This window comes from Paroedura picta, chromosome 10, assembly GCF_049243985.1.
Source record: "Paroedura picta isolate Pp20150507F chromosome 10, Ppicta_v3.0, whole genome shotgun sequence".
In the NCBI taxonomy this organism is placed as follows: Eukaryota; Metazoa; Chordata; class Lepidosauria; order Squamata; family Gekkonidae; genus Paroedura; species Paroedura picta.
Genome location: NC_135378.1, coordinates 37,426,051 through 37,439,140, shown reverse-complemented (window position 1 = coordinate 37,439,140; position 13,090 = coordinate 37,426,051). Strand labels below are relative to the sequence as shown.

Below are 13,090 nucleotides of genomic sequence, written 5' to 3'. Positions count from 1 at the left end.
GTGCGGTTTCTTTGTTTTGTGTTTATCTTACCTTTCCCTACAATTTGGAAAGAACATCTGACCCTGAATATTTCAAGGGATATCTTGCTAACCATTCGGAATGCCAGATCAAACTTTTAAAACGAGGCAAATACATATGGTATTCAGAATAAGAGGCATCCACTAGGTTTTGGAGGGTTGTAAGATTCAGGAATAAGAAGTAGATCTAATAGAAATCCCTTTAATGTAATAAAAGACATCACAGATACACTCTTATGCCCATTTGGCTGATTTTCATGCATGTGGTGAAAATGAGCATTGCCCATGGGAAAAACGAGAGGTAAAAACATAAACCTGTTATTTCAGGAACCAAGTCGCAGTGGTCCCCACTGGGGCCTTTCTATCTTCTCTTTGTAGGTCTGTACCAATGGAGCATTTAGAATCCTACACAGAACAAGAGTAGATTTCAATGTGTATTTAGTGCTATAGTAAAGCGGAGGCCTTTACCCCTCCCTTAAGGTGTCTGCATCACAAAGGAAATAAACCTTAGTGCTAAAGACCCCCCAGAGCTTAAATGTCTATTTTGCATGCCAAGCTGTCCCTTTGATGGGATGTATGCATTTGAAACCTGCCCTTGTACTTGCTGTTTCAGAGAGAAGGCTCCCGAAGGGAAAGTTTCTAAAACAAAGTTTAAAACTTTGGAAGTGTGTGTGTGGGGGGGGGGGGGCAGCAACGGCATACTTTTTATCCAGACTTAATAGCTGAATGTTGCATAGTAAAACGATGACTAAAAAGAGAGAGAATCCTTCTAAGAATTTTGGAACCTTAAAAACAGCACTAGGGAGAACAGTGGTACAAAACACTGGTGTGATATGTAGAATTACAAAAGGGCATTATTAAACGCAGGGCTGTAATGCTTTTTGCCTGTATTCCATCCTGCTTTTAAGACGCATTGATGCTGAACAATGTGATATGTTTAGATATTAGACAAATGCACTACAACAACAAAAATAAATGTACTAAAACAACCAAAGTCCTACATTCATTTAATAGCCATTTCCCAATTGTCCCGTATTTAATGTACGCAGATCTTTCTGTCTGGGAACTTACTGGAGATTTTGAGAGCAGCGCCTAGGGAGAAGGGTTGTCACGGGCTCCCCCCTCCCCATGTCCCCCTTCCCAGTCTTTTGCTGGTTGCCCAACTAGGCCTACCGACCCCATAGCCAGAATGATTACTGGGAGGGAAGACTGGTAATGAATTCTGCATCAAAAGAGCATTACTTTCATTTTCAAAATCCTTAGTAATTTAGTTCAGGTGTATGCAACTTCACATTTTTTGTGTATTCTTTTTTTTCCTCATTGACATTCCAAAACTTTTTGTTTAAAGTGTTAAAATTTACCAGGGAGAATGGGTGGAAAGGACTGAAATTCATCCTGGGTACTGAAGGCAATGAAAGCAGAAGTAATCTTACCTGTTGCTTACCAGAGGCTCCACTCGTCCAGCTGTTGGCTCCTTGGGCTGCGGTGCTGCCTGCAATGGCAGCTTTGAATCTTAATCAAGTCAATGAAAGCAAAAACCCCTTTGTAGTCCTTGGCGGAATCGACATTGTCAGGGTCATCGAGTTAATTATGAACAGGTTTTCTTTTAAAAATGAAAGTGGTGGCATCTGAGGAAGAGTAGGATGTATGAGGAGTATATAAAACTATTCGTGACCTTGCTGTCTTTCTTTATTGGTTGTATGTTCTATACCCCATATGTCCCAGTGGACTATGCAAGTTGCCTTGCCCTGGGAAAATGTCCTATATTGATGCAAATGTTTCTTGATTGGGTACGGTGAAGTTGTTCAGTAATACTCCATTTTTATCCTGCCCTTCTTCCAAAGAGCTCATGGCAACATATATGATTCTCCAGTCTTCCATTTTATCCTTGTAACAGTCTTTTGTGGGTGTATAGTCTCAGAAAGAACGGCTGGCCCAGAGTCAGCCAGGAAGTTTCATGGCAAGTGGAAATTTATATCTAGTTCTTCCCAGTTTTACTCCAGCACTTTGAGCACTACACCAGATTATAATTTTCCTTGAGCTCCTACTTCAAAGCACTAACTGACACAGAAAAATAGATTCAGGTCTTGGCCTGAAGCAGCAGGACAAAGCTTGACTGCAGTTTGTATTCAAGGTATAAGCTTTTGTGTGCATATACACTTTGTATCTGATGAAGTGTGCATGCACTCAAAAACTTATATCTTGAACAAAACTTAATTGGCCACTGGACTCAAACTTTCTCAAAATGGGAAAAGTCACATATTTTTCTATAAAGGTGTGTTGTGCGTACATGGCCCCACTTCTGATTTGGGGGGAGTATTTGCTAATCATATCTGGGCTTCCTGTGCTGTTCTTAATAAATTAAAGAAAAAAAGATGCATTGTTTAAAAACCTGTGTTTTTCCATTTAAAGCAGAACTTGGTTTTGATTAGTAAAATGAAGTAGAAAAAAAAAGGTTAAATCCCCCTCTCTGCATGGCCATGATCTAAATTATGACTAGTCATTTGCAAAATTAGCCTTTTACAGATGGATTAGCTCAGCTAAAATGCAGTGTACCAATGAGAGAGGGTTTTAAGGTTGCATTCCATCTGCAACATAGATTTTTACTGCTTGGTCAGAGCTATGTTTATACAATCACAATGATGCTTATATTTTCTAGGTTAAAACTGGAAGAGAGAAGAAAGACTTTAGTTAAAAAACTTGAAGAAACCACAAAACTAACTACTTATTTGCATTTGCAGCTTAAGAGGTGAGTTTGGATTGCTTACGCTGTTTGTGTGCTGCTTGTCTTGCAAGATCATTATCTAATTTTGAATATCATGATTTTATTCTGGACGAGGTGTTGTGAACAGTTTTACATTTGTCACACAAAAAAGTGTTGTGTGGCTGCTATGGAATGTTTGGAATGTTTATCAGGTTAGCCTTGTCTCTACTGTGCAGAGTTACTTACTGATTATTCATTAATTTAAAGCCATTTAATCTCATATTTAATCAATATAGGCATTACAAAGCTTAATAAAACAATTGAAACAAGAACAATTGGAGCAAAACCTGCCAAATAAAGATAATACATATGAGAAGATGGGAGTAGTGAGTAACCTGAGCTGTTTTTTCCTGTCTGTGATGTTGTCAGGAAACTTGGGACACAAAATTGACAAAAGTCCCATTTCTCTAGGACATCGGCCCTTCAGTGCATTTGCCAAGATGTCAACAGTCACGGGCAGGGCTTAGGGCAGCCTTTCTGAACTTTTTTAAATATTAAAAATTAACTTTTATCCATTTGGGAAACCCTTCTAGAACCTTCAGGAAACCCCAGGGTTTCATAAAACACTAGTTGAGAAAGCTTGGCTTAGGGTCACCAGCTCTAGACTGGGAAATTCTTGCTGATCTGGAGGAGGAGCTGGTAGAGTTCACAGTCTGGGGACAGGAAGAACCTCAGCAAGGTGTACTGCCCTAGAGTCCACCCTGCAAAGCAGCCTCTTTCTCTGGAGGAATGGATCTCTGTTGTCTGGCAGTCAGTTGTAGTTCTGGGAGATGCCCATTCCCTTCCTGGAGATGGCCAACAGTAGGAGTTTCTCTTAAAGCAACACTGACCCCACCCTTTCCCCTCCTTGGGTAGTCCTGTTGCTGCAGTGCCTTTAGTTACAGCAAAACTTCAAGGTATAGGCGAGAAGCAGAACATGCCCTATTTTTAATTCCTTTTTATCATTGGCATTGGATAGGCCAGATGAATTTCCTTGAGTCAGGTAGTCTGATGCACACACCAATGAAAATGAAGTGCTCACATTTAACCTTACTTAGAGCTGTTGGAATGAAGGAGATCAACTCCTCTAAAATAATTGCTGAAACAATCCAGACATCCCTTTCTCCTGGCAGAACCAGAGTTGGTTTTCACTTTTCACTACCTGAAGGTATCTCAAAGCAGCCTTCCTTTTCCTCTCCCCACAACAGGCACCCTATGAGGTAGGTGAGGCTGAGAAAGCTCTGGCAAAACTGCTCTGTGAGAACAACCCTAAGAGAACTGTGACTAGCCTAAGGCCACCCAGGTGCCTGCATGTGGAGGAGGGGGAATCAAACCAGGCTCACCAGATTAGACACCACTACTCTTAACCATTACCCCAAGCTGGCTCTCCAGGCTTCACTGAAGCAGGAATGGGGATAAATCCACTGTAGATTATTTCAGGTTTGTAGCCATGTTGGTCTGCTGTAGAATAGATAGCTTGGAGTCTAGGAACACCTTAGAAACCAACAAAATGTTAAGGTTATAAGCTTTTGAAAGTCAAATGTCCTTTTGTCAAATGCCAAGAGCTTTTACTCTCGAAGGTTTCTATCCCATATTCCCAAAATCTCTGAGGCGCTTACTGTCCTCAGGTCTAGCCCTTCCACTGTACATCAGTCAATTGGATTGTTAAACAAATTGACCAGAATGGTCACTTGGTACAAAGTTCCGCTCTTCCACGGCAGCAGATATACTGTCTGAAGTTGGGTCTGTGGAAGGAACTTCCATGTGCACAACAGTGTTTTCGCGAGGTAACTGTGCATTGCAGTTAATCCAAATCAGAATGATAAGCAAAAAAGAAGGCACTGTTTTATTGCATTTTTTAAAAAAGGTCAGCTAAGTTTTCTTTTTCACTTTGACAATGACCTTCTTCTTCCTCTTCTTCAGTAAGGGTTCTGGCATTTTTGCAGTGCCTGTATTGTCCCTAACAAAAGGAACACCAAATGCAAGAAATGGAAGTACAAGTCATCCCAAATAGTCATCAAATAAAATGAAAGATGAGAGGACTCTCATTGCAGACCAGTTGCAGAAAAAATTACAATTGTTGGAAAGCACAAAACATCCTTTAATCCTCCACAGAGTTCCTATAGTTAACAACTGAGACTACAGAAATTCTCCCCAAGCTGTACCTGAAAGACCAGACTACAAAACATTATATTTTTACAATGTGTTATTATGCTTGTCTGCTTTATGGTCAAGGTTGGATTACATTTAATATTTTGCCTTTTATTTTGAGTTGTTAATAATAATCAGGCGTGCAGTAGTTCAAGCTGACCTGCAGCTTGTTTTTTCATCTTCTTTTCTTGTAGTCTCTCTGCCAGTACGTTATCTGTATCTTCTGGGAGCAGCCTGGGGTCCCTGGCATCCAGCCGTGGGTCTCTGAATACATCTAGCAGAGGATCACTGAATTCCCTGAGTTCTACAGACCTGTATTATAACCAAGGTGATCAAACCACAGACTTGGACTATCAGTATAAACTGGACTTCATATTGCAAGAGAAATGTGGTTACATTCCATCAGGCCCCATCACTACCATACATGAAAACGAGGTGGTCAACTCCCATGGGAGAATGGGTTACAGTGATTCTTCTGGCTCTTCGGCAGCAAGCTATGTCCCCAAATTAACTGAACCTCCAAAATCTGTGACCTCCTTGTCTTCAAGATCCTCTCTTTCTTCCTTGTCCCCTCCCGGATCACCTTTGGTTTTAGAAGGCACTTTCTCGGTGCCGCCTCAAGACTCTCCATTGCACCACCTCACAGCAGACTTTGAGGACTGTGATTTGCCGAGTGATTTTGCAGGCATTAGCCTCGGTGAGAACCAAATGCTGTTGGACCCCGAAACCAGGACATCTTCTCAGTCTCTTACAGATGATAAAGACCTCAGTGAAAACGTTAGACAGATCACATCACCTTCAAGAAATGCAGGTAAAAAATATTATAGCGGCAGACCTGCATCTAATGTATGTATATGTGGGTGTACATTAGGGTTGGGTGTTTTGGCCTCCAAAGCAGCCGTTCATGCACGAAGCAGCCAGCGCCATGCTGCAGGGAGGGAGGGGAGGCACGGGTGCTGGCACACCAGTTGGCGCACACACGCAGGCTCAGCAGACAAAACTAGTAGGGATTAAAAAAATATATATCAACATATTTAAGGTAATGTTCTTTTCAGATTTTTGCTCCCAAAGGATAAAGAGCAATGGCGGGGGGGGGGGGCAGTAAGTGCTAATTTGTGTATCATCCAATGAAATTGCTTTCTCTTGTTCTTCTTTAAGAAACTTGTACTTGTTTAGAAGAAGAGTTGATTTTTATACCCCACTTTTCACTACCTGAAGGAGTCTCAAACTGGCATACAATCACCTTTCCTTCCTTTCCCTACAACAGACAACCTGTGAGGTAGATGGGATTGAGAGAGCTCTGATAAGGCAGTTCTGTAAGAACAGCTCTGTGACTATCCCAAGGTCACCCAGCTGGCTGCATGTGGAGAAGTAGGGAATCAAATCCAGCTTCTCAGATGAGAGGCTGCTGCTCTTAATCACTACGCCTCTCACTCCTTCTGACATTCTGAATTGCTCTGCCACCTTCTGGTGTAGGCATCCAGTTTCAGATTCTGTAATGTTACAGAGCATTGTGATAGTTGAGGTAAAAAACTGCTGACACTGATACTCAGTTATTTGGATTACTAAGGAGCTTTGATTGAGCACAAGCAGCTGGGCAGGGAGAAGGAGAAAGTGCTAGCTCAGGAGCTACTGGTGAGTGCTGCTTTCTTTCTTACAGTGTGTGAGGGTATATAGGTTGCAGGAGAGTGGGGGCTGTTTGAGTGTTGTTGAGTGCGCGCCAAGCTACAAAAGCTAAAGGACTATTGGCTTGTGGATCAAAGAGGTCTGTTTCTTCCCGCAGTCGATCAAAGCAGCCTAGCCTGCGATGGACCTGAGGCTGTGACTTGCACTGTCTGTGGCATGTTTGTATTTTTACCTCAGAGTAACTTTAAATACACATGCCCCAAGTGCAAGCTAATAGTGCTCCTGAAGAAGGTACAGAAGCTAGAAGAACACCTGACCACACTTTGTTCTAAAAAGAAGGGTGAAGAGTTCTTAGAAAAAAATCTCATGAAACACTTTTTGGAGGACAATTGGGAGAGGTGGGGGAAAGGGGTCTCACCAGCTGGAAGAGAACCCAATGCAAAAGGACAGCGGATGGAAGAACACTACCCAGAGGTGTCAATACCCAGATATTCTGCCCCTCTGACACTCAGAAATCGTTTCCAGGATCTCCCTGTAGATATTGACTCTGGACCACAGGAACAAGTGCTATTCCCCCAACGCTCCCAAAGCTCAGAAGATGTTTCACAGGCCCCTGATTCTGGACTACAGGAACAAGGGCTATTTCCCTAACTCCCTCAAAGTTCAGAAGATAACAGGCCCCTGTGGATGATAGGACTGTCTTCTGCTCCCCAGTGTGTTAGGACTAGAAGACGCATGCTGGCAATTGGGGATTCCCTATTGAGGGGAGTAAAAGCCAAAGTATGTTGACCAGACTTGATGTCTCGAGAGGTATGCTGTTTATCTGGTACAAGAATCAAGGATGTCACAGAAAGGGTGGAAAGACTTGTAAAGCCCAAGGACACATATCCCTTCCTGCTCATTCATGTGGGAACAAATGATAGTGCCCACTGCAGTATGGAGCATATGAAGCGTGACTACATGGCCTTGGGAGAAAAAGTGAAGGGGAAAAAGGAGGATCCTGGTAACTACCAACCCATCAGCTTGATGTCTATAGCTGGCTAGATCATGGGAATGCTTAGTTTACCTTGATATCAGCAAGGTGTTCGATAAGGTGGATTGAGAACTGGTTGACAGATCGCACCCAAAGGTTGCTTGTAAATGGTTGATCATCTTCTTGGTGAAGAGTGACAAATTGAGTGCCAAGGATCTTTCTTGGGCCCTGTGTTATTCAACATATTCATAAATGATTTGGATGAAGGAATAGGTAAAGGTAAAGGTAAAGGTATCCCCTGTGTAAGCACCGAGTTATGTCTGACCCTTGGGGTGATGGCCTCTAGCATTTTCATGGCAGACTCAATACGAGAAGGTTTGCCAGTGCCTTCCCCAGTCATTACCATTTACCCCCCAGCAAGCTGGCTACTCATTTTACCGACCTCGGAAGGATGGAAGGCCTGAGCCGGCTGCTGGGATTGAACTTCCATCTGCTTATTACATTTTCAGATGATAGTAAACTGGGAGGGGTAGCAAACACACGAGTAGACAGAATCAGGATACAGGATAATTTTGACAGGTTGGAAAACTGGGCTAAATTACAATACAATTAATTTTAATAGTGAAAAAAGTTTTGCATTTAAGTAGGAAAAATCAAATGCATTGTTATAGGATGGGTGAGACTTGTCTTGGCAATAGTACGTGTGAAAAGGATCGAGGGGTCTTAGTAGACCATACACTGAACATGAGTCAGCTGTGTGACTCAGTAGCTAAAAAGCCATATGGGATTCTGGGCTGTATTAAAAGAAATATAGTGTCCAGATCAACTGAGGTGATGTTACCACTTTGCTCTGATTAGACCTCAGTTGGAGTACTATGTTGAGCTTTGGGCACCACAACTGAAGAAAGATGTAGAGAAACTGGAGCGTGTCCAGAGGAGGGCTACAAAGATGGTGAGGGGTTTGGAGACCAAGACGTATGAGGAAAGGTTGAGGGAGCTTGGTCTGTTTAGCCTGGAGAGAAGACAACTAAGAGGTGATATGATAACCATCTTCAGATATTTGATGGGCTGTCATATAGAAAATGGAGCAAAGTGGTTTTCTGTTGCCTCAGAGGGTCAAATCAGAGCCAATGGGCTTAAATTAATTCAAAAGAATTTCCGGCTAAACATCCAGAAGAAGTTCCTGACAGTTAGAGTGGTTCCTCAGTGGAACAGGCTCCTCGGGAGGTGGTGAGTTCTCCTTCTTTGGAAGTTTTTAATCAGAGGCTAGATAGTCATCTGACAGAAATGCTGATTTTATGAACTTAGGCAGATTGTGAGTGGGGGGGGGCAGGTAGTTGTGAGGTCCTGCATTGTGTAGGGGGTTGGACTAGATGACCCTGATTGTTCCTTCCAACTCTATGATTCTATGATTTGTTCAAATATTGGGATTCCTGTGGCAACAGACAGATTTTTTTTACAGCATGGGCCTTCTTGTAGCAAAGAATTAGTGGTGGCAGTCCAAGTGGATTGATGACATGCAATATCAATAACCACCTGTCGTTGTCCGAGCTGGGCTCCCAAGGCTGACTGTCTACCATCTGCTCAGTTGCCTGAGTAAAGGAAGAAAAATCTATTAGTAATGTGAATGACACAGACTTATATCTCAACACATTTGGTTGGCCTTAGGAAATAGTACATTCTCTACCTCAACAAATGTGTAAGAACCGCAGATGGCCAACAGAAGATACTTTCAAGAAAGGCTTTTCTTCACATTTAGCTTTCAAGGGTAGAAAGGGAAGAATCTGCATTTTATCTGCTGTGAGCAGTGTGACATTTTTATTGGCAAGTCTAAACCCTCTCTAGTGCTCTTCCAATGTTAGAGCCATCCAAAAATCTTCTTAAAGTACAGCACTGTATAAGAATGGTTGTGCAGGGTAACTAGCTTCCATCCACTGAATTCAGAGGATTGATTGGCTGTTTTGCTAAAGGATTATCATTGGCTGTATTTGGCTGTGACACAGACAACTGATGTAACAGAATTGATTTTTGCTATATATTCCCTGTCATGTAAGGAGATCATAGTCTGACGAAGAGTGCTTGCACTTGAAAGCTCATACCCTGAATAAATCTTTGTTGGTCTTAAAGGTGCTTCCATCCTGCCGACTAAGTGTGGCAAATTGAGATGACTCTCTGAGCCCTGCAAGTCACTCAACTTTTGGAATCTTTGAAACAAAGGCAGTGCCTGTCAATGTTACAAAAATCATATGTAACATGAATGGGCCTTCATGAGGTATGGTTGCCAGGTCGTTCCTGGCAACTAGCAGGGGAGGGGTCTTACCAGATCAGATAACATTTATTTCGGTTGGCGACCAGTACAAAATACAAAGGGTCTTACTAGGAGAATACCAGCATCATTCAATCTTGGATCCCTAGGGTCCCTCAGTCCAGCTTCCCTCTCATTGGAATTGACAGTATGGCCTCTGGTTGAACAAGGAGGGTTAGTGAATATAGAATGCCATCGCTGCTTATTTTACTGTAAATTGGGAAATTATGTGATTTTACTGTATTTTTAATGTTTTATTATGTGAACCACCACGAGACCTGTTGGGGAATGGCGGTGTATACATTTTAAAATAAATAAAATAAATACAGGAAGGTATGTCATCAACCTGTGACATCGCTGCAACACTTTGACATTTGGGCAAAATCTCTATGGTAAAATGGCTTCTACCATAGAGTTTTTGCCCAGATAACAAAGCATCACCCAGATGTTGCAGTGGTGATGACATCAGTTCCAGTGCAATGCTGGCATTGTGGCCTGGGCCTTCCTCTTTCTTCTGGTAAGTCACTGCTCTGGCCAGCTGATTGGCAGCTGGGAGTCCTGGCAGTGTGGGATCCCTGCCTCCACTGGGAGGTTCTGGCAACTGTATTATGAAGCCAGAACATGATTATAGTTCTAATAGCCCTAGTCTCTCTTCCTACATATTCCAGAAAAATCCATTATCATATGCATTTCCCAGTACATACATACATACATACATACATACATACATACATACATACATACATACATACATACATACATAGTTACATTTATATACTGCCCTCCCCTGTTGTCTGACCAACACATCCCAAATATTATCCATTCAAAATGCAAACTAGATAAAAGTATACTATCTGTTCTGCCAATATCACTCAAAGCACTGATACATTCACGCAAAAGCCTGTTGTGTGCCCATTTCTAAGTTTAGCACTTTTTATCCCATAAATTTCAGAGGAAAAGTTATGCATCCCCCCCCCTGTGAAACTGCCTTTGGTTGTGGACAGGGAGGGTACATTGTCCCTGCATAAACATTCTCTCAGAGAGATCTTCCTGCTCAGAATATCTTTTGTAGCCACAGAGTTAGAATAACCGTGAAGTTCTTCTGCAGACAGTCTCTGTCATTGTCAAAGTCGATTTCAGACTGCTGCAGTTATTCCTGGGGGTAATCAATAAATCATGTCATCACCTTCACCCCTCTCAAAGTAGTGGAAGAAAAAGCACTTCATCATCAAGGAAAAAGCATCCCCACTGCTACAAATGAAAGGAGAAATGCAGCAATCAATCCTCTAATCTGGAGCCTTAAAATTTAAACATCTTAACAAGATGTAAAGTCATGACTCAGGAGGGGGCGTAATGCATACCAATACACTTGGCTCCTTGGCAGATGAAAGGACTCCCCAGGCCTGCAACTTATTACATTACAGAATGCTGCTTATAGTGACTGTTTCGTGCTCTCTGCAGGGCACTAGCATGAATATGAGTTGAAGATTTAAATGAAGTAATGGTTGGCCCTGAAGAATCCCTTGTTGGTAGTGGCCATGAAGCAGACCTGCTACAGCTAAAGCATAATTAGTATTTATTACTTGCTGGGATTTCAGCAGAAAGAATTTCTATCTAATTTTTTCCGTAAATGGTAGCCATGGGGTTTGATTGCCGTGTTGGCCAAGCAAAATAAGGACTTTGGTTTGACTGGTTCATTCAATACAACATTTGTAAGTTTGTTTGCAATGCAGTAACTCTTAAATAGTATCAGGATGTATACATATATTCATATTTTCAGTTCAAAAGCATTGGGCACAGTTCTTCTATGTTGCCCTCCACATGCATTTTCACCGTTGTGAAGTCAGTTTATTTTGCTCCTCGAGTGCCTTCAATAAAGAAAAATAAAATGAAGATTCAACAAAATGAAGATTTTTAAAGGAGAACTGTCATCATCAACAAGTCCTTGATGGCATCATAGCACTCCCACTTTTTAAAATGGCACTAAATGAGCAATGTATCACTGGAATGTTGTAACAATAGGCTTAGCAGGTTCTCTGGATTCCCAGCTTTCATTTTTAAAAAGTAAGCTTCTAGTCATTTCCCTTGCAGAGGTTTAAGGTAAAAGGCATCTCTCCACAAGGGAACACGGTAGAGATTTTTTATTTCTTTCGCAATGAAAACTGGGAATCCAGAGAACCTGCTAAGCCTAGAGTTACAATGCTCCAGCAACATATCTCTGTTTTAATGCTGTTTAAGAAGAAAAGAAAAATCACTTGTCTTCTCAGGGAGAGGGGGTGGTTTGAGCACAATAGTACAATCATCAAACAGTAGGATGGAAGTGTGTGGGAGAAAGAAAACTGATGAACATTACAAGGAAAAAGCAATGGGGTAAACGTAGTCTTACAGATACAAAAATGTGTATGGAAACTCGGACGAATGAAAGTAGTATGGGGCCAGAACTGATTTTTAAAAGTGATGTGGAAAAACCCAGAACCTCAAAGGAAAACCCTGAAAGTTTCTTTGAGAACTCATTTCTCTCCAACCAATAGCCACAAAGGTAACTGTGCAGATATTGTTCAACCTTTGACTTATACTCTGGTTTCTTTTCAGATCGCATAAATCTTTTGCCTTTTCCTAAAGATTTAAGTGGAGAGGATCCTTGACCCTTTGACTTTTACTTCTAACCAAATAATATATTTGTGTTATTTAACACAAAGCTTGCATTTTCTATTTACCTCTTATTTTTCTTGCTTTTCAGATAGCAAAGATTAAGGTACATGGGCTAAGCAGTATAGGATGCATCAGATTGTGGTTTTCTCTTTAGTATAGAGTATATTTGCAGTTTTGCTTGTGGAAAACTAAGGCATTTAGAACTTTTAAATTCCAGTATTATAACCTACTAAGTTACATCTCTCGTTGGAGTCTACATTGCGCTGCAGCCCAAGATGTGTTGCACTTGTAGAACACCATTGCTTTTTGTTTGTTTGTTTGTTTAGGGTAAGTGTATGAGTTTAAGTAGGAAAAAATCAGAGATTAACTTGTTGCAAGGGAGGAAATATCTCCTGTACCCTTAATAGTTGTGAAGAAGAATTTCAATATGCATGGCTTTCCACAGTCCCACATAACAATTTCAATATGCATGGCTTTCCACAGTCCCTCCAGACTATTCGTTTGGAATTAAAATTTCCTGTGTCTGAAAGGCTCAAAACTGTTGCAATAATGCATCTTGTTATTCTAAAGCAGGGGTAGTCAAACTGTGGCCCTCCAGATGTCCATGGACTACAATTCCCAT

At 41.5% G+C, this 13,090-nt stretch overlaps 1 protein-coding gene and 1 pseudogene across 1 annotated transcript in view; both read left to right on the top strand.

Moving 5' to 3' along the window:
• The window catches only part of WWC2 (WW and C2 domain containing 2), a 165,711-nt gene that overhangs the window by 107,332 nt on the left and 45,289 nt on the right, over positions 1-13,090 (top strand). Inside the window, exons 10-11 of the mRNA XM_077302315.1 lie at positions 2,678-2,767; positions 5,107-5,723. Coding sequence (XP_077158430.1) covers positions 2,678-2,767; positions 5,107-5,723 — 707 coding nt within the window. The remainder of the gene's footprint in view (positions 1-2,677; positions 2,768-5,106; positions 5,724-13,090) is intronic.
• LOC143820080 (U5 spliceosomal RNA) lies at positions 12,389-12,513 on the top strand (annotated as a pseudogene).